Source organism: Ctenopharyngodon idella, chromosome 5 (assembly GCF_019924925.1).
Source record: "Ctenopharyngodon idella isolate HZGC_01 chromosome 5, HZGC01, whole genome shotgun sequence".
NCBI classification, from domain to species: domain Eukaryota; kingdom Metazoa; phylum Chordata; class Actinopteri; order Cypriniformes; family Xenocyprididae; genus Ctenopharyngodon; species Ctenopharyngodon idella.
Window position 1 is genome coordinate 22,317,634 of NC_067224.1, and position 22,056 is coordinate 22,339,689.

At 36.6% G+C, this 22,056-nt stretch overlaps 1 protein-coding gene across 3 annotated transcripts in view; it reads left to right on the forward strand.

The window, feature by feature from the left end:
• stard8 (StAR-related lipid transfer (START) domain containing 8) overlaps window positions 1-22,056 on the forward strand; it is a 63,452-nt gene that overhangs the window by 2,758 nt on the left and 38,638 nt on the right. Inside the window, exon 1 of one of the 3 annotated variants that reach the window (XM_051892923.1) lies at window positions 228-606. The exons of 1 other annotated variant lie outside the window; for it this stretch is intronic. In XM_051892923.1, the coding sequence (XP_051748883.1) occupies window positions 492-606 (115 nt within the window). In that variant the 5' untranslated portion in view covers window positions 228-491. Of the gene's footprint in view, window positions 1-227; window positions 607-15,294; window positions 15,554-22,056 lie in introns of those variants that run through there. One more of the 3 variants, XM_051892925.1, reaches the window with a different exon arrangement.

The window sequence follows — 22,056 nt, forward strand, 5'->3', positions numbered from 1 at the left end:
GACGACTATTAGATTATTTTGTCCATAGCCTTGTTAAAATGTTTATGAAGGCTAAATTATTAAATTTATGTTTAAAAGTAATGAACTTGACCTGTGTGCATTTAACGTGCCCTTTGCATGACGAAACATAAAAAAGACCTATAATAAACATCGAACAGCTCAGGGCTGTTAAAAAAAGTCCGCTAGGCGTCATAACGGAAACTACCAGTACAGTAAGCTACAGTCAAAAGACGCACACGTAAAGAGACTTCATGTCCCGTGATGCTTAGCGGTTTGAATGGTTACACGGCAGCGTCCACGGAAACTCCTTTTAATTAGAGTTTTTTAAAGAAATGAAACGATAGCGCTAACATAATGAGGCAGCAGCATGAATAACCACCGCTCCGTCTCAGAATTAAGACCTCGAACGCATCAAGAGTCTCAAAAAGAAGTAGTCCAGGGTTAGAAGTTGGGTTCAGAAGTCAGGAGAGAGTTAGCGAAGAAGTTTGGAAATGGATAAAAGCTGCAATGGCCAACAGACGCGATCTCTAACTTCACAGTTCAGACAATCTACATACAGAGCCCTGACTTTACTACGGAGGAAGGCGAAACAGCGGCAGATAGCGGGTAAGTTATGCAGAGAAACGATTGTTTTTTGGGTGAGACGGCAACGAGTCAGTCTATTATAACCTTCCAGCAGGGCTCAAAAGTCTGTCTAAGTATGCTTTATACGATTATTAGTGTTTTAACAAATTATACAAATTAACAAATTATATATGTTTGTTAAATCATAAAATAAGTAATGAAATATTTGTGTATCACTGGCTTTGTTGCAATAATGAAACGAACCCTTGAGGTTTTCCTTCATGAATTGCTGAACCCTCTGAAATTTACCGTGGTAACCATGGTTTCTGCCAACAGCATGGTTAGTAAAGATTGATTACTTCTGTGTAAGGAATCTCCTTAGGTGGTGTTAGAATTTTATTTCCTTTTTTTTTTAGACAGCCGGCTAATACAAAGTTCATTAAGTCTCTTTATCAGCTATAAAACGTCTACTTGGGTGTGCACGCGCTGCCACGTTTTTGCAAGCAGCTGAAATAAAAGATCTATTCATTTGTTAAAAGACCAACAACCGCACGCACGCGACTGTGGAAAATGCATGTATAGAGAGCTAGGTGTGAGTGAGGCAGTGAGAGATCAGTTTACAGTACACCACTCTCCTTGAGTTTATACTGGATGTGTCTCGGTAGGTACATAATGAGCTTCCTCCCTAGATAGATAGCTGCTGTATGTGCATGTGATGCTCAGAAGTGCGGTTTAGGTTGGTACCTCAGTAGGTTTTGAGACATAGTTACTGTCTGTGCATAAATATACATTAAAGTAGCGCTGCTAATAACTACTTTGGTTGCACACAAAGCTTTTATCTGGAAAAAGAAAAAATGTGAGAGAATCTGAAATTGCCTTCAATTAACATAACTGACATATCTGTGTGTTCTCATGTTTGGTCTTATAACAATCCCTACATTTTTATTTTTTGATTTATGAGGCCACTTTCTGCTGATCTCATTACAAACATGACAGTGCTAGTTTCCAATTTCCATAGAGACTTTGATTATCTTAATGAGTTTTCCAGTTGCTGCAATTAACCCATTTTGGAAGTGCACCTCCTGTCTTTAGAAATAGTTGCCTTGTGCCAGTGGACTTTTATCATGTTGAATTGTTTTCCTCAGAAGACAGGGGTGTGTTTGTCATTTTGGAAGGGATTTTGGACATTAAACTGAGGAGTTTCAAAGGTCAACTGCTTTTACAGAGAATTTGCATTTCCTCTTTCATGTGATTTGTTTGATGAGCTTATGATGATGAGCATGTGAGGATCATGTTTCTGATGACTTAAAGGCTAAAGCATCATATTCATTCAGTTTAACTTTATTGCTGGAATTTCTTCCAAAAATTGTCTCTCATCCCACAGCGTTGTTTACTGTCTCGCATTAATTCACATCAATACACATCCACATCAAATAATAAGATGCGACAATAGCTCGATGATATGACCTAAAATCAAAATCTCAATTAATTGAACATTTTAACTCAATTATGATTATTGAATGATTATTAATTGTGACTGTTTTTTTTGTTTTTTTTGCCTTCACTGACAAGGTTTGTACATACAGGGCTTTAGACTCATTCTTCCCACTGGTCACACCAACTTACAGTTTGGTTGCACCCTTTTTTATATATTAATCATAATGACCTTGCATGTTGATGAATAGTTCTCTTAATTTGTATATGCTGGTTTTGCATTAATGTAAAGATTGACAGTGACTAAAATCTTGATATTTGCTAAATATTTTAATCTGAACATTGTTTCCAACAAGCATAATTTTAAAAGATAACATTACTAACAAAAGTATCATTGCCATGGGTGTTATTATTTTATTAAAGTATTATTTCCATAGTGACGCGTCATGCTTGTCACGTGACACCGCAGCCACAATAGAGCTGTATGGCAGGCAGATGTATCGCTTTTATTTCATTTTCCTTTTTTATTCAAAATATTCACAAAATTGTTGGCTATGTCATCAACTACCTGAAATTCCGATTCTCAAATACATGTAAGTGAATGTGTTTTGTTGTTGAAAAAACTTTATGATGATCATGTTAGTTGATCTATAATGCATGATGGGCGCCGCCATGTTAGTTTGCTCCGCAGTTTAAAGAATTGGGTCTGATTTACAACACATCAATTCATTCACTTCTCCCAAAATACATGAAAGTAAGTGGCCGGTGATGTGTTAGAAGAATAGAGTAAACTTTATAGTTTACTCATTACTTACACAAAGTGTATCTGATATGAATAAAACACCTCGTCAATTTATATTTGAATGGATTGTTATTGGCGCTTCCATAGACCTCACACAAACTACAAACTACAATGAATTGTTTTACTTGTACTTATGTGTATTTAAATGTCTAAAATCTAAAATAAACCTCATGTGGTTGAAAACACGGAATAGTTCTCATATATCTCAAGCACTGAGAGCATCCGTCTCTGGCTCAGTTGCCAGCCAAAGTGCAAAAGCACATTTGAATTTAGCAGAGTGCTCCAACATGACTTGAATTAGACATACCATCTCTATTAATTTTGAAGCTGTGGGTTGTAAGTAGTTACTTCAAAAGTAAAAAATACATGCTATAACTTTTGAGTTTCTAAGCTACTTTAGCGATAAATCACAGGACAGCGTTCCTCTCTGTGCGCACGATCTTCACGTGATGTGTGAGCTAATGTGTGCCACAATGCATCAGTGCAGTAGCTCAATATAATGAATGATACACATCCAAGGTTTAAAATCGCTTGAATGTCCAAACTGGCAAGCCTTTAAACCAAGTGGCAACCTCCCTTTGTTTCTCTTAAAGCCAATATGGAAGTGACTTAAACTGCAATTCATCGACTGGCCGCTAGGGACAGGCTCCAAAAGAGAGCAGAAACTCATTGAGCCCTATGTTAAAATGCCCAACTTTACAGCAGAAAGAAACATGTTTACAGGCTGGTACAAATTGTGGTTTTGGTCTATATAGCTAGTTTTGCCCTTCATGACAGCTGTAAGGGAGGTGATTTATTTATTTTTTTAATCCGTTTAAATTATATTAAGCCTTAAAGTTTGCATAATTAGGGGCGCGGTCACTTGAGTGACAGGTGGATTGCCGCTGCTGTCACCACTAGCCGTTTGTCTGCTGCCGTCATTTCGCATGCGAATTTCGGACTCAGTGTGCAAAGGCCTTTAGGTTTCAAAAATGCTCTTCAGAAACCTACGGGTGACGTCACAGACACTACGTCCATATTTTTTTTTACAGTCTATGCTTCAAACACATCAATTGACAAATTTCCGGTTGACTACGGTGAACCTCGGGATAAACAGAAAGACTAATATTAGCGTAGATGCCATTCTTCTTCTGATGTAACGAGTACATCAGGTGTTATAGGAAGTGTTCCCGGTTCCGGCTGACCTAATTTATGCAGCCTAATAATCCTTTAACGGATTTGGAAATATAAATTGGTAATGTGTTATGTGTATGCCAGGTTAAAGAGATGCGTTTTTAGTCTAAATTTAAACTGACAGAGTGTGTCTGCTTCCCGAACAATGCTAGGAAGATTGTTCCAGAGTTTAGGTGCCAAATAGGAGAAGGATCTACCACCTGCAGTTGATTTTGATATTCTAGGTATTATCAGCTGGCCTGAATTCTGAGATCTCAATAGACGTGAAGGACTATAATGAATTAGGAGCTCGCTCAGGTACTGGGGAGCTAAACCATTTAGTGCTTTGTAAGTAATTAGCAAGATTTTAAAATCTATACGATGTTTAACAGGAAGCCAATGCAGTGTTGCAACACATACAATTGACAAATTTTTGTGAGGATGCAAGCGAAAGTGATCTCACTTTAGGTATCGTGCGCTGTCTGTGTGTGTTGACTCGGTCTGTGAGTTTGCCTCGGTGTTGCTTCCATGCCGCTGACTGGACGGGTCGGAGTCACATGACTACATATGCAGTAGTATATTTTAAGGGGAAAGTATTAACAGGATTTAAAAAAAAAAAAACATGGAAAAATTACGTTGGTTAGAAGTTCCGAATTTCGGTTTCGATTACTTTTCCAGCCCTGCAATAGACACTACTTGATATAAAAAACAAATAAGCATGTTAATACAGATCCAGCTGCCATGCATTGATTAAGTCCCTTCCATTCTTCAGAATCCTGAGGCCTACTTAGACCCCCAATTCTGGTTTATAACTTTTACCGAATAATGAATAAAAGATTTCTGCAATCTGTTCATTCTGGCATATGATACTCTAAGTCTTCTGTTTGATGGCAAAAGTTAATATTCGTCTTATAGAATATGGGAAGTGTCAGACATTATATTACCTCTCAGGGACAACTTTTTTTTTTTGTGTATAACTCATTAAAACTTGGCGCAAGCATTTGGCTCACAATCTTAGGACAAATAGATATCGGTCTATAAAAAGTATAATAAAATATATATAATAAATAAAATATATAATTTTATTTTTTCATATAATATTTTATTTTATTGAGGAAAAAGTCAAAGTTAATAGTGAGAATTGGACTGTAATCTGATCTGAAGTGACCTTTTTTTTTTTTCTTTTTTTTTTTTTGAGCTGTGTCTTTAAAGAGTCCTATGTAAATGCACTCTTTGCATGTGAAATGAGAAAAAAAATATTGAGCTCATGTTGTACTGAGAATTTGTGGACCTTCATTCGATAACTTTGAAAAGCTTCATTGTACTGTGCATATGCATATATGACATGACCCTTTTGAATGCAGGCAGTGAGCATGTCATGTGCTGGTGTGGCTTTATGGTTTGAGCCTGTGGATGATCATGTCATGATACAGTAGTAACATAGAATGTCAGCTGAGAGGAAGCAAGCATGGAAATCCAGTGTTGCAACATAAAAAAGTACATGGAAAGTTCATACTTCCATATCTACAGGTCTTCTTTTATCCTATTACAGAAATAAAGAGAGAGAAAAGGCTGGATTGATAGTTTTTTTTAATATATTTATTGGCTATGTGTGGCTGTTTACTTGCACTGACTTTGTTACATCCATTCCAGACAGTAAGAGAGATACAATACCTTATGGGGTCCTAATGTTGTCAAGCTTGATGCATTAGCTACTTCCTTGGTGCCTCGGAGTTATTAGATGAGATTAATGTTGAGTGTTATAGGGCAGGTGAAATTAATGTTTTCTGCAAGTCTCTCTGTTTTTTTATTTTATATATATATATATATGTTTGTGCTACTTATTTTGAATAATTTAAAAATTACAACAAAGCAACATAAATTTGATAGTAAATTGCAGTTTAATGCTGAAAATGTCCAATAATGAAAATATATATTAAGAAAGAAGTAAAATCAAATGTTTCATTGTCTTTCTTACAGTAAAATGTATTAAATAAAATTAAAATATAATGTGCAAATAAATGACTAAATGACATCAATAATTGTTTTTAATAGCTTTACAATGTAAACCTAACAAAGGATATTAATAATACACGTATAATTATTATATATAATAAATACATTACTGTTCAAAAGTTTGGGGTCAGTAAGTTTTTTTTTTTTTTTTTTTTTTTTAAACTTAGCAAGGATGTTAGCTGTTTTCAGTACCTGTTTTTAATGTTAATGATAATAAGAAATGTTTTTTGAGCACCAAATCAGTATTTTACAATAATTTCTGAAGGATCATGTGACACTAGCTATGTTTCCGTTCAAAGTTGTGAATTTAACTTAAGCGCAAAATTCGAATGTCACATAAAACATTTTCGAATAATGCAGCGTTTCCACCCAATGTTTTCAAGAGATCAAAATCGTCACTTCCTGGGAAATTGGCGAAAAGTATCTGTAATAAAACTGGAAGTTGCTGCTATTGGGGAAGCCACTGTGGCTCTTTTTTTCTACATCATAAATGACTTGCGTCTCAGAGTGCGCAGACGAAATGCAATAAACGCTGTCATTTTATCTTGCATTCAGTGGCGGATACCTGGTGTTTGGGAACGCAGTCACGTGAGACACTTCTGGGAGATCATTATATCAAATCATTCTGATGACAAACTTTGGCTCAGGCATTTCAGAATGATCAAACCAACGTTTGAGATGTTGTGCAATGAAATTAGTCTGCTTGTTAGTCCAGTTATCCAGTCACATCCGCTGTTGTTGAGGCAAAGTCACATGAATTTTTTGTTGCGCATCGAGGGATTTATTCTGTAAATGCGTTTCCATTATTTATGCGCATGTCTTCTTATCGGATAAAACATGTATCCCCCTCAAATAAGCGCATAAGCTTTTTAATGTGCATTTTTAGAATTTATGCACATCTTGGCTTTTTCATCCAGCATTTTTTTAGCGTAAGAGACTTCAAAAACATTCAAAAAATCTTACTGACCCTAAACTTTTGAATAGTGGTGTATGTCTCTATAATATTATATAAATGCTGTAAAGTGTTATATATAATATTGTATATAAATATTATTAACTACTGTTCTGTTTGATTTGACATTGAGTTTGCACAGGGACAAATACAGCATCTGTGCTGCTGTCAGGGATTAGTACTTGGGGAAAAATGAAGTCAAACAGAAAGATTGACATGCAAGCTTGTGTGGATGAGATCTCATTTGGATCTTGACCTGTTGGGTCGATATTTGTTCAGTCACATTGGTCTGATGAGGTCTCAGTGGTCTGGCTAGACTAACCTTAAGTAAAAATGGCACTCTGGTACATCTGAGAATAATGGTGTATTTGATGATGTTGATTTCTGCCAAACTGAACATGTTTGTCATCTGTATCCAGACAGCTGTAAAATGCCACAGAGGAAACCACTGTTTTTCAGTCCCTGCTGCAAAAAAAATTAAGTGAGAGCTGCATATCACAACACAACAGACACTGACATACAAAAGGGCATGAAAGTACAAAGCAAACAAACAGTAAAAGTGCAAACAGCCCACAAGACTCTGCAAGAGGAAGTTGATAATGTAACATGTTCTCACATTCTGTTTCATTATCTCGCTCTTTATCATTACTGTGGTGTCTGTCTGTGTGTGTCTGTGTGAGTGCGTGTGTCTGTGCGTGCGTGTGTGTGTGTGGGTGTGTGTGTCTGTGTGTGTGTGTGTGTGTGTCTGTCTGTGTCTGTGTGTGTGTGTCTGTCTCTCTTTGTGTGTGTGTGTGTGTGTGTGTGTGTGTGTATGCTGCTAAAATTCTGAGGTCTTGTTAAAGAAAGGTCACTGCAATTATGACCATGCAGCATCATGTGTGTGTGTGTGTGTGTGTGTGTAAGAGAAATATTTTAATAACAGCTGTTAGAGCTCTCTTGACCAAATAGGCCAGTGACTAGACAGGCCACCCGCTGACTGCTGCATTTTTGATGTTACCTTGTGTTTCAGCCTCATGGTCTTGGCTGATGATAATGATATTGACAAGTGAGTTCAGTAAAATGATCCAAATTATATTCAGATTTTAGTGATATTTTATGTTTAAATGGAGGTGTCATGTTTTCCTTTTGTCTAGTCTGTAATTTTTCAAATAAACTGTTGTAGATTTGGATGGATGGATTATAGATATTATACATTCATTCATAGATTCTTTTATGGATTCATCTATTGGTTCATTAATTCATGCAGTGGTCCGTGCATTGTTTCATAGATTCATTCATTTATCCTTTGACTGATTAATTGATTCCTTTCTTTTCAATTAGGGATAGAATTTGTAAGAAATGTAAAGCCCCGGGTATACTTCACTTTCCGCGCCCGGACACGTCTCGTGCTCAGTCGCGTCAGCGCATCTTTAAAAGTATACTAAACCAAGGATGCGCGCGGATGACCGAATTCGACACATGCGCAGTACAATTTTTTTCTATTCTTGTACCAGACATCGTGTCATCAACCGGACATTCGCTGGGCAGGATTGGAAAAGAAAAATAGTGCATCCACCATTGCAACATAGTTCAGAAGATACACCAAGAGAACAGGAATCAAAAACGATGGAGAAAGCATGCTTCTGAGTTTACTCTTGTTTTTGAATTGCTCTTTACACACTCTTCTTCAACGACTTCACATTGTGCTCAGTACTGTGCGTATTGCCACCTATAGTGAACTCTTCTGTCCTGCTTGCGCATGTGCTGTTGCCGCGAGCCCTCCGCATGACGAAAATGACATCATGCGGACGGTGCACGAACGCGGACAGCCGAAGTATACCCGGGGCTTAACAGTTCTCTTTTTTTTTTTTTTTTTTATGATTCTGGTCCTTTAAAGGCCTTGATATACTCACAGCAATGTTGAGTTACCCAAGGTACTGGGGGTGGCGTTTACGCCAGTTTCAGACATACTCCGTTTGCGGTGCATATGTTTTCCATGCCCATGTTAACAGTTTAGAGCATTCACACTGCACATAGATGCGGTCTGGCAATGCGTTCCAGGAGCGGTGCGTATGCAGCAGTGCAGCAAATGTCTATTTTTGCTGTGCTGCACGCACTGAATTAAAATGACAATGCATTGTTTGCATTAAAATAAACATGGATTGACACAAAAATTTTGTAATTTCACCATAAATGCATATAATTCAAACTCTACTGTGTTTTAGGGCTAAAACGATTAGTCGACGTTATCGACAACGTCGACAATAAAAAAACTGTCGACAAATATTTTTGTTGTCGAATAGTCTTTTGATCTCATATGACCTATTTGAAGGGCCTGCAATAACGTGATTTGACCAGTGGGGCACTGTAGCGCAATACTGTAATGCAGCCCTCCCGGATCCAATCCAATAGAAGAAGACATGGCGCTTCGGAGTGCATAGTGCAAACGATGTCGAACCCCGTAAAATGTGGGAGTTTAACATAGCATAAAACACAACGAACATAACGTTTAGTATAACTACAAAAAAATGCTGTCATGCAGGGCCACCAACTCTCATTCAAACTGTTCTCATGCCACAAGTCCATTTTCTCACGCAGTGAAAGATACATAGCAGAGCTAAGAAGACACAGACAACACGCCGACAGATGAGACAGATCAGGTTAATTTTGATATAAAACAGTCTCAGCTTTTAAATTCTGTCAATTTTACTACGGGATTCAAACAATACATGTGGTTTTGGTGCTCTTTAATATCGCTGTAGCGCCTCAGGTCAAGCGGCATGTGATCCTATTATCTCTTCCCCTTTTTTTCTATTACAGCACGAAATAAACATGAATGAACTTCAAAAAGTATGTTGAAAGATACAGTACAACTTACTGAAATTAAGCCTTCTCTAATGTAATTACTTAATCAGAGTTTCAACCGCAGAAAGACGTCAATAAAACAGCTTGCAAACAAGTATGTCACAACATGTTACATTTACCTCGGGAAAGCCATTCAATGACCATAAATTCTAAAAAGGAGGAAAGAAATCTAGAGAGGAGCTTTTTTTTTATTATTATTTTTTTTAAATGCACTATTACATATTCATATTTTTACTCTTATTAAAAAGTTATTACTACAATTCCCACATTTTATAAAAACACAGTACCAGTCATTGTAACAGTTGGACTATTAATGACTTCTGAGGAGGAAAGGAAACCTGAAGGTGTATAAAGTCGGCTCAAAATTCATTAAAAACACTTTCAAAAGCTGAAGTGATTTCCTTGTTTTATTTATTAAAGTATAACTAAATATTTTAACTAATTCTAAAGTGGAATAATCGAACAAAGCATACTGATTAACCAGTGTAATAATCAACGATTAGTCGATTAATCATTCTAATAATCGTTAGATTAATCGATTATCAAAATAATTGTTTGTTGCAGCCCTACTGTGGTTCACAGTCAACACATGGCTTTTGCCCAGTGTAAAGCAAGGAAAACTACACCTTACCTCACATTTAGATAAACAAGGCGACATAATGGATGGCACTTGTCTCTTAATGGAGGTGGAAAAACTGTTCTTTATGACCAACAAGATTTCTTGTATAAAGATTTAAATGCAAAAGAAAAGGCATGAGCTGTTTCTGTCAATTGTACATTTTAAATTAAAATTTTTGTGATTTTAAAGGATTAGTTCACTTTCAAATGAAAATGAGCCCAGGCTTTACTCACCCTCAAGCCATCCTAGGTGTATATGACTTTCTTCTGTCTGATGAACACAATCGGAGAAATATTAATAAATATTCTGATGCATTAGAGCTTTATAATGGCAGTAAGCGTTACCAAACGAGTATGAGCTGAAGAAAGTGTCTCCATCCACATCCATCTATCATAAACATATTCCACACGGCTCTGGGGGGTTAATAAAGGCCTTCTGTAGCGAAGCAATGCGTTTGTGTAAAAAATTATTCATATTTAACAAGTTATGAAGTAAAATATCTAGCTATTACAAAAAAACGGAACTGGCGTTGCGTCAGTTTTGTAAATTGAATAGGGAAGGTGTAGGACGTAGCGTAAGCTTTTTGAACTGCTAGAGTTTTACACTTTCTTCGTAAGTAGAATACCAAAGGCAGTCTGGCAGAAGCTAGATATTTTACTTCATAACTTGCTAAATATGGATTTTTTTTTTTTTTTTTACACAAAGGCATCGCTTAATTTCAGAAGGCCTCTATTACCCCTCTGGAGCCGTGTGGAATATGTTTATGATGGATGGATGTGGATGGAGACACTTTCTTCAGCTCATACTCGTTTGGTAACACTTACTGCCATTATAAAGCTCTGATGCGTCAGGATATTTATTAATATTTCTCCGATTGTGTTCATCAGAAAGAAGAAAGTCATATACACCTAGGATGGCTTGAGGGTGAGTAAAGCTTGGGGTAATTTTCATTTGAAAGTGAACTAATCCTTTAACATGTTTAAATGTTTTGCCACTTGTTTGAGCAACTTAATATATAAATCTATATAGAAATAATGAATTGAATAATATGTTGTTTAAATTATAGTATGTTAAAACATACTGTAGTGTGTTCATGTTTTTACTCGCATCTGACCTCGATGGACTGAACAGAAGAAATGAACCGGAGAAGATTTTCACGTCAAAGAAGACAGAGACTCAGAGCGCACCTACTTATTTCTATAATCACCATGGACCAGTGGTAGTTTGAAGGTGTTTATTATCATTAGTGCAGTTGCTCTTCAGTTCATCAGTGTTTGAGTGTTTGGAACCCGTTCTGAATAAGAACCAGTTTTCTGTTCCCAACCATAACGGCACATCCACACCAAAACCAGTGTTTGGTATGAAAATTTACTGTGATAAAATTTTGCTATCAATGTGACTTTTTTTTATGGATTGGTGTTTTAATCTCTGTTTTTTTGTTTTGTTTTTTATCGCACTGCAAAGAAAACTGGCCAATCAATAAGATTTACACTTTTGGTCAAATGTCACCAAATTTTAATGCAGAACATTTGTGTTGAACAGGCCTTAACACTAATAGTGTTTTTGTACCTGTTGTATATAAAATTGGATGCTCTTTAATTCAGTTAATCAAGAAATCTGTTTCTCTTGTTGGATCATTTTATCCACAGCAGATATTTTGGCTTAGCAACAAGTTATAGACTGTTGCTTAAAAATGCTCACAAGAAAGCACATGCATTTGAAGCAATCTGAAGCGTTTGAAGCGGCTTTCGACTTCAGTTTTCTTGCTATATTTTGTGTGTGTGTGTGTGTGTGAGTCTGTCATGCTGTGTTTATGTGTTTGAAGTGGAAATGCTGTGTGTAGCAGTATGTCCGTGAGTGTGCTGATAAAGCTCAGTGTATATATAAGTGTGCATATGTAAAGTAATAGTGTGTGTTTGAGAGAGGGACAGATTGTCACGGCCATCTTCTGCTCAGTTTGTCACAGTTATTGAGCTGATGTTGCCTTAAGCATTTGATGATTGGCTTGAGAGTATTTTAGGATCCATCATGAGGTCAAAGCTGAATGACTCCCTGTCATTCATTTCCTCTTTTATATTACATCGTCTGTCTGTCTCACTCTCGTGATTCTCTCATGGTCTGTTTCACTTTTGTCCTGCTTTCCGTCTTTCTGTATCTGATGTCTACGACCGGGCATGTGTTTGTTCGTGTGTGTTGCGTGTCTGTTTTCTGATAGACATCAAAGAGGCCCATCGAAAAGGAAGTGATGCGTGTACGACAACGCCACTCCCTTTTTGCACTGTGACATTTTCTTTTGTGCTTTCCTGTCTGATCCCTTGCTTCCTGAACTGTCTGTTCTTCCCCCCTCTCCTTCACCACTCCTTTCCTTTCCCCTCATTCTCACAGGACCCAAGGAATGACAGCAAATCCCAGGGAACAGGAAATGACTATACAGACCATCTGAACTTTGATCCAATCAGAATTGATTGAGTACCAGCAGGACTCACTTGCTCTGTTTAACTACTCCTCTCAATCATTTTTTAAAGCTATAGAATTTTGAATGCATAATTATTTTTCATATGAAAACCAGATGGATTTTCTGCACCGTTCAGCAAGGGGTTGCAATATGTTTCGTCTACGATAATATATTGTAATTGTTATTTTAACTATGTGCAAGCTGACATTATCGAGTAGCTATGTCAGCCTATTAGCCTATTAGAATGCAGTTTGAATGCACCAAAAGTTCGGCTACTGAAACGGCTATTTCTGGTTTCGGACCGAAATGGTTTTGGAGGGCCAAAATTAGTGACTGAAACAGATGTTTAATTAGTGCTTCCCCAATGGCACATTTGGCCTGTGTTCAGCATCTATATCATGCACACAACGTGGATAAGCTACAACAGTTAAACATGTCAGCTGTGTGGATTGACAATATTAATTTCTCTATTTTAATCAGTAATGATATGGTTTCTTAAATTTTAAAATCTTTTAGTCTGTGCTGTTTTCTGTTGATGTGCAAAGTGAACAAAACTTGTCTGCCTTCAAATAATTGCTAAAAGCTTTGTGCTTTATTTATTTATTTATTTTTTTGTTAGTTTTAATAATTTTACATGTAAGTTTAAAATATTCTAGCTGAGCCCCCAGCGCGAGTTTTCCATGGCAACATGTCATGCTTGTCACGTGACACACTGCAGCCACAATAGAGCTGTATGACTGGTTTATCACTTTTATTTAATTTTTCCTTTTTTTTTTTTTTTTTTTTTTTTTTTTTCCTTTTCAAAATACTTACAAACTTGTATCGTTTTGCTTCAAAAGACCTTTCTTAACCCCCTGGAGATGTATGGATTACTTTTATGATGGATGGATGCACATTTTTGGGCTTTAAAAAATGTCACCATTCACTCCCATGATAAAGCTTAGAAGAGCCAGGAGATATATATATATATATTATAGCAGTGTTACAGTCTTGCTCATGTTATATTGCTTATAAGACAAAAACTCATAGGCACGATTAAAGGGATAGTTCACCCAAAAATGAAAATTATCCCATAATTAACCCCGGAGTTATATTAAAAAAAAAAAAAAAAAAAAAAATTGTGTGTGTGTATGTATATGTGTATATATATATATATATATATATATATATATATACATACACACAATTTTTTTTTTTTTTAATATAACTCCGATTGTGTTTGGATAAAAGAAGAAGAAAGTCATGATATACACCTGGGTGAGTTAATTATGGGATAATTTTCATTTTTGTGTGAACTATCCCTTTAATCGTGCCTATGAGTTTTTGTCTTATAAGCAATATAACATGAGCAAGACTGCAACACTGCTATAATATATATATAATATATATAATATTTTATATACAGTATTTTTTTTTTTTTTTCACGATTGCAACTTGTGATTGATTTTATACCACAGTTCAGTGTAAGTTGTATTTTAGACACAATATTGTCTGTTTTTCTTACTGAATGAATCCGTGTTTTTGAATGAATTAGTCAAGTCTGTGATTCAATGACCTATTCATGTCGAGTAGACACTTCTTTTGAACAAGTACTTCACAACCATTAAAAATCATGTTCTATATAGTATGAATGTGTGTGGCTTGAATGAACTCTGGAAATACTACGTTCATCATACCAGGGTCAGTTACATCGCGTCACTGCCATTCACAACTCCTCCCCTGTGGTCTTGTGGGTGGTAAAGTTGTCCATTGTATGTTAACTTGAGAATCTTTCAGGTACTTACCTACTGTTTAATAAATACTGTAAATTCTGACACTTTTTTTTTTTTTTCACATACTGTTCTTCTTCTACTATATAGATGCAGCCATTGACTCATTTATTAAGTGATTTGCCACCCCCTACTCTCATTTAAAGTTTCATTTTTAAAGTATCATTTTACTATTTTTAACAATCAAAATCACAAAAACCCATTCAACAAAAATTGTCTAATTATCATTATTGTAAAATTTCCCAAAAATATTGAGCTATAATTTATTTTGTCAATATCACACACCCCTACGTGTTCAGCACAATAACACACCGAAACACACATGCAGCTTATTTGAGTATTGCAGGTGTGCAGTTGGGCTTTGGACTGGTTATGTTATACTTCACCGAGTTTAATAACTTTATGAAGCACCTAACAATCCCTCAGGACCTAACACACAACCCTAATAAGGCTAATGACAGGACGTCTGGATTACGGCACTTGAGCTCATTTAGCATGTTGAGGCGCACAAGCACACGCAGACTGTAGTGTGGTACGTGGAGGAGGAGTTTTTGAGGGCCAAACATTTGGTCTCAGGAACCAGATGGTATAAATGGGTGGTGGGGTGGTGGGGTGGTGGGGTGGGGGCAGGAAGGGCCGAACTCCCCACCCCCTCTCCCTCAGGATACAGCCACCACAGTAAATCAGATCCCACTCCACTGTATAGAGACGGTTAAACGTTATTCTTCGATATGTCCCTGTTTGGATAAAAAATACTTCTGTGGTTGGACCTTTTGGAAAAGTATGAGCGTATGTTGGTATGATGGTCTTGAGAAGGTTTTAGGTGTTTGAATGGCTCTGGCAGGCACTTTTCTGTGTCTCCTGAATGTTAACATGTAATGTTGGACCACTGGAGTTTAAGTGATTAGGATGGAGAAGTCGTCCACACAACATCGAAAGGGTCATGGTGAGTTTTAACCTCACTTTATTCTTCAGTGCATCTGGCTGCGGTCTCCATACTAAGTGCCTCTGGTAGTTGGCTAGTTTTCTGTAGCTATGTAATTTGATTCAGAACTCAGATATAGAATATTTAAAATTGTTCATATTGATGTGCATTAGATTCTATATATCAGCGTTTTTCAAACTTTGGTGCCACAGATCGCCAAATATGATGACCTCCTTGCGAGGTAACCCCTTCTTAGAATATACAGTGAAAATTAAATGTTTAAAATATTATTTGGAAAATATTCACTTTCTATTAAGTCAATGCTACATCTTTTTTTGTGTCATATCTGTCATATCTTTTGTTATAAATTACACTTTATTTTACAGTATGTATTTCCTGAACTCTTTTTGATGGTCTGGACCCCAAAATATGATGATCCCCTTAAAGATACTATATGTTTCAAGAATAAAGATAACCTTTTATAGAGTGAAAAGCAAAATGATTAAAAATGTGTAAAATATTACCTGGAGAATATACAGTTTTTATTACGTATTATCTTTTTAACCACTATCAAAGTACTTTCAGATGTATAAACTTGGAGCATAATGTAAAATGTTAATTATAGAATAGAACAAAATAATTCTTATGATTCCAACAGTATGTCAAATTCCCACGGAGAATCTAGCACCCCCTTGTGGCCCCTTGTGGAGTAGGGGATGTGCGTGAGAACCCGAGTACTCGAGCACTCGGACGTGACAGTGACGATCGATCAAGAAAACGATGATCGCAGTGACTTTAAAAAATATATTTCTTTTTTCTAATTGGTTATTACGGCATTTTGGACGGTATACCTGAGGTCTGATTGGTTAGCATTAGGACAGCATGACAGTCCGGACTGTCGAAATAAAGTGAAACTAAGCATTTGAAAGTGGGCAGGGATGCCTGGAATAACTTTGATCATGAAAATACAGTGCTAAACATTATGATGAGAACACTATTGTAAGAGAATGTTGTGAATTTGTGTTGTGTATCTAGGATATCTGGATAATATAGGATGTGTCATACCCTGTAGGTCCCCATTTAGAAAACCCCTGTTGTGGATTATAGGAGAATGTGTTATGACATTGCAATCCCAAAATATACAGCACAGTGAGTTTGCCAACATAAGACTGAATATGTGTGTATGTGCAAGAGTGTGGATTGAGACTGCTGTGTTTAATAGCTCGCTGCTGAACTAGCTGGTACGGAAATGCCACGCTGCTTATGACATGCAGGGTTTAGTGAGAATTTGACCTCTGAACCCTGAACCTGAATGTCAGTCAGTGAGGAATGTTAATCATACATTTGTTTGTTTGTTGGGTGAATGAGAGGAGAAATAGAGAGGCATAAACAGGATTGGTAAAAGAAGAAAAGGAGAAGTGTAATTGGGGTAAGTAGAGGTGGACTGTGGGATTGTGGGTAGAAGCCAAAGAGCCGCTTAGAACAATGAGCTGTATTCAGCCAAACACACACACATACAGCTAGAGCACAGAAAACATTTCCTTCCCCACACACACTTCACAGATGCTATTTATTCATACAGCAGATGCTTCTATCTAAAGGACTTTTACTTAGAACTACATACACCCAGTTCTGATTATCATAAACCGAATGATATGAGGTTAAAAAAAAGGTGAGAAAGTATTAAAGGATACTTCACCAAAAATGGAAAATTCTGTCTTTTATTGATCCTCATGTCACTCCAAACATGTATGAATTTCTTTTTTCTGCATAAGCAGAACATTAAAGAAGATATTTTGTCGAATGTAGGTAATCAAGCAGTTTTGGTGACCATTGACTTCCATGGTATGGACCAAAAAAAAAAATACTGAAACTTTTTTTTTTTTTTTTTTTTTTTTTTTACAAAAGAAAGTGAGTGATACAGGTTTGGATCAACATTACATAATGACAGAATTTTAGCTTTTGTGTGGGCTTGATCTGTTTTTCTTCAAACAGATGTGTAAATTCATGAAGAATCAGTTGTAAAAAGTATACTGTACATGTGACATAAATATCTAGACATTCCACAGCAGCTTGTTCACAAAAGCATTTATATTCTTCAGGAACATAGTGATACTCTGTGGAAAGAGCAGAGACTCCTCAGAATCTCTTCTGAAGAAAACAGGGGCTCTTCAGAAATGCATAGACACTCTTCAAAATGCAGTCTTTTGAAACAGAGAGACTTTTCAGAAACGCACAGAGGCTCCTTGGTCTGTTTTTCATAAGTCACAGTGTTTTCCTGATGAGCCACTGGAAATGTCTGTGACCTTTCACTTTCATCAGAAATACAAAGATGTCATAGAATTATCAGAAATGTACTCAAACACTTTGAGAAATATACCAGAAGACCTCTTGAAATTAGGGCTGCCCCGACTAAAGATTTTTCTAGTCGACTATAGTAGTCGTTCATTTAAGCCATTAGTCGACTAATAGCATACTGGGGGGCGGAATATATGCCTCTCGCTCAAGCGCACGCATAAAGCTTGCCACAAAGCACCGACGAAAGTAATGAATATGAATGTGTCGGAATAAAACAGAAGGTTTATGTAGCCTATTATATAGTTTATTATTATAAAATATGATTTTATTTGTTTAATAATAAACTACTGTTTTCTGAGTCAGTGTCTGCTGCAAAGATGAAGTTTACAATGCTGACTCGTCTTCTCCACGGTAACGCGCCTGTAGAGAGAAATGTACCTTTCATAATCAGAGTATTTATTTTCGGTTTGAATTGCTTTATTTAAAAGTACATTTCAAGCTTTCTGTAGATTTCTGTAGATTTTTCTCATCTGTGAGGCAAGTAGCCTATGTGCTGAGTTTCGGTTCATTATTATGACGCGCTGCTGTTCAGGGAGACCGAGACAGCAAAAAGCAATAGCACAAGGTTTTGTTGTTATTGTGAGTGTACAAAAATAAAATGAGACCCTTTACAGTTCATAATATATAAAGTTTGTATTACTCTTATCTGTATGACAGTAAATGACAGTATTTTAAGTTGAAAAAATGCAAGTGATCGCGCCAGCGCCTCCATGTCGTGCAGTAAAGCGCAATATACTTCAGCTGCCTTCCACACTCTGCACGAACACTTGGATATATAAAAGTGCACATTTATCGAGGTTAACGTTAGAGTGAGCAGCCATGTAAAGTTGCTTCTACTTAGGTACTGTTTCAAATGATAAGCCATATTTGAGGTCGTTGGATGATAGGCAAACGTTTGGATTTCCTGCCCGACATACTGTAATTATTACAAGGACCCGCCATTAACAATCTGGCCTTCAAGGACTGCGTGACTTCGCCTCTTCCTGTGGAGTTTATGTCAGTTATGTCTGTGAACCTAAACAGCAGGGAAAGAAATTGCATGTGTATATTAGATCTGTGTATTAAAGTGTGATGGCAGCCTAATTTTTCTGTCTCAACGATGGTCATACGCCCCCTAATGCTGATTGGTTAGACGTTTGTTGTTGGTATCGGCCCGACTAACTTCCAAACAGTATAGTTGAAAAAATGGATACCCCACCTTTAATATAGAAAAAGTGTTGGTTGTGGCAAGATGGTAGATTAACATTTATGTATTTGGAAAGTATTTTGTTTGAAAATGATAAATTACTCATTTATAAATTTGTAGGGGTGTAACAGTACACGTATTCGTACTGAACCGTTTTGGTACAGGGCTTTCGGTATGGTGCACGTGTCTACCGAATGTATTACATTGCAACATTAAGGTCTCCTGTTTGGGAACACTTCACTTTCCCGGTTTATTACGACAATGGACAAAGACAGGTGGATAAGACAAAAGCAGTACACTAAGAATACAGCGTTGTAACCTAACCACCAATAATCGCAATAAGCTCTGAGTTTTGTTACTTTCGATAAGAAACAAGGTGTCATCCTTCAAATTCTGTCCACGAAATCACGAAATTCAAACAGAAAATGCCGTTTTGACACGATTTGATGTGGCGTGACCGATCGCTGTAAAGGCGCCTCAGTTCAACCGGCAGCATGGAGCGCTGCACTTCCTCTTCACTACAAGTTACAGAATAAACATGAATGAACATCTGAAGGTATGTTGAAAGGTACAGTACAACTTACTGAAATATCTCGTGTAATCGCTCAATCAGTGTTTCAACAGTGAAAAGACATCATCAAAACAGCTATAGCATTTACCTCAGAAAAGCCATTCAGTGTCCACAGCTTGTTAGTTCACCAGAGAAATTAACTCTTTTGCTTAATATATGCACTGTAGTAGCCTATATATTTTACTTAACCTGTTAGTGATGTCTGTCGTGAAAATGACAGCCACTGTGTATAAATGATTTTCAACAACGAATTGAAGTAAAACAGAATTTTATAATTAGATGTAGAACTTAATGCAAAAACCGCCTTATGTGCAGCTTATATGTTTGCATACAATTTGTTATTTGAGTGTTGATTATTATATCTAAAAATAAATAGCGATTGAATTTAGGTTAATAGTTTGGGCTCAGTTGTTAACCTTTAATATTATAGTAGCCTAATGTTTAATAAGGGCTCCCTACATAGTTTATAGCATTAGCAGAGATAATTTTTTTTTTTTATCCTTAAGAAACTCTTAAGGCCGGGATACACTGCACGATTTTAGCAATCCTGTAAGATCATTACTTAATCGCACTGTGCGTCATGGATCTATTAAACTTGTGTACGACATGCATGTAGACTGTACGATGATGACACCTATTGACTCGTAGGCTACGATGCAAGTTTCTATAGAAGAATAAAATGTCATCAGCATGCGCTAGTGGTTAACAAAAAGACCATGTTGAATCACACTTTGGCAGTTGTAGTTTTTATGTGTGCTAAAAAGAAAAGTAAGCGGTGAAAGAACAAGGGAAAAGAGCTTGAGGGAAGCAGTTTTAAGTTTTAGTTGATTTTATGTTGCATTTTTATTGGCTGGTCAGTAGACGTAGGTTGTAGCAGCAGATACACTGTGCGATGATCATGCTGAATTTCTGACACTGTCAGAAAATGATCGTAGGCTATCTTTGGTCGCAAGACCGGGAAAACAGCCGTCTTTGAACCTCTCTCACTGTATGACATAGGACCACCGATTAAGAGCCACGATCATAGAAATCGCCACGATTGTTTCACAATGGCAATCTTTCATCTGGGACAGCCAAAAATCGTGCAGTGTATCCTGGGCTTAAGTTATAATTTAAGGCAGAGGCGTTTGTTCAGTAAACCACTGTTTAATAAAAAAAAAAGAAGCGGTTTTATGTTTAGTTCTCCCCATCTGCTGTACCGAACCGTGACTTCAACTGAACCGTAAGTTTTGTGTACCGTGTATTTTATATTGGGCTGTCAGATTTTTAGTACATGATTATCATGGCCAAAAGAATTCACAATAAATGCATGCATGTTGCAATATATGTAAAATTAAAATAAAAAAAAAAAAGTATCTGTCAAATTAATCTTTAACTTTATATTTTTCTCTTTTTTTAGCCAATAAATCACACTTAAAAGACAAGTGTAAGGAGGCAGAGAGAGAGATAGTATTTATATAATGTAACATAATAAAATATATAATATAATCAAACTTAATAAATTCTGTAAAAGTGTAATGCATTCTTTTATTTTAGCTATAACTCATGTTAACAAATTAAACCTTATAAAGTGTTAAAAACATTTTTATTAGATGATACATCATGATATAGATTTTGTATGTTGAGCATTTTCTGGGAATTGAACCTATGACCATGGCGTTGTTTGTGGCATGCTTTAGTGTTCGATCTGTTGTGTACAGACTTAAAAATATACTGCAATCATACAACACCATTACCACCTATAATAATGCATAAAAATGCATGTTTATTTTAATAATATTTTTTTTTAATTATTATGACATGCAAGCAATGATGGTCTGGCCATAGGGGTGCAAACTCGCATGGATAAAACTCCTATGGATAAAATGCTTCCAAATGGAGCCCTCATTTGGTTGCATCCCTCTCATTTTTTAATGCTTGTTTTTTTCCTCATTGCTTATGGCTCTCTTACTGTATTACACACACACACACACACACACACACACACACACACACACCAGCATTTTGGTCATCTTAAACCATCTGCTCATGGCTCATGCACTCATTCTCACACATGCAGAGCATGAAGTAAGGCTCCCTCCCTGCACACAGCAGGTTCACACTACATTCAATTTACCAAAGGTCACTCCCCCCATCACACACACATACAGATACCACACATATGTGATGCCAACAGGCGCTTAAAGTGCATTCAAAATGAGATGAAGTACTTCCCTTCTGCTCTCTCCGCGCTCATGGGAGCATTTAGTAGTGTTTTTCTTTTCTGCTTCAGGGTTTTCAGTGCTTTAAATGCTTCTCAGTCTAATTCTGGTTTGTTTTGTTCATGCAGCAGGGATTACCCAGGCTTACTACAAATCACTCTCGCCCGCTCAGCGGCTCTATGTGTGCGGTTTGGGGTTGAGACAGAGT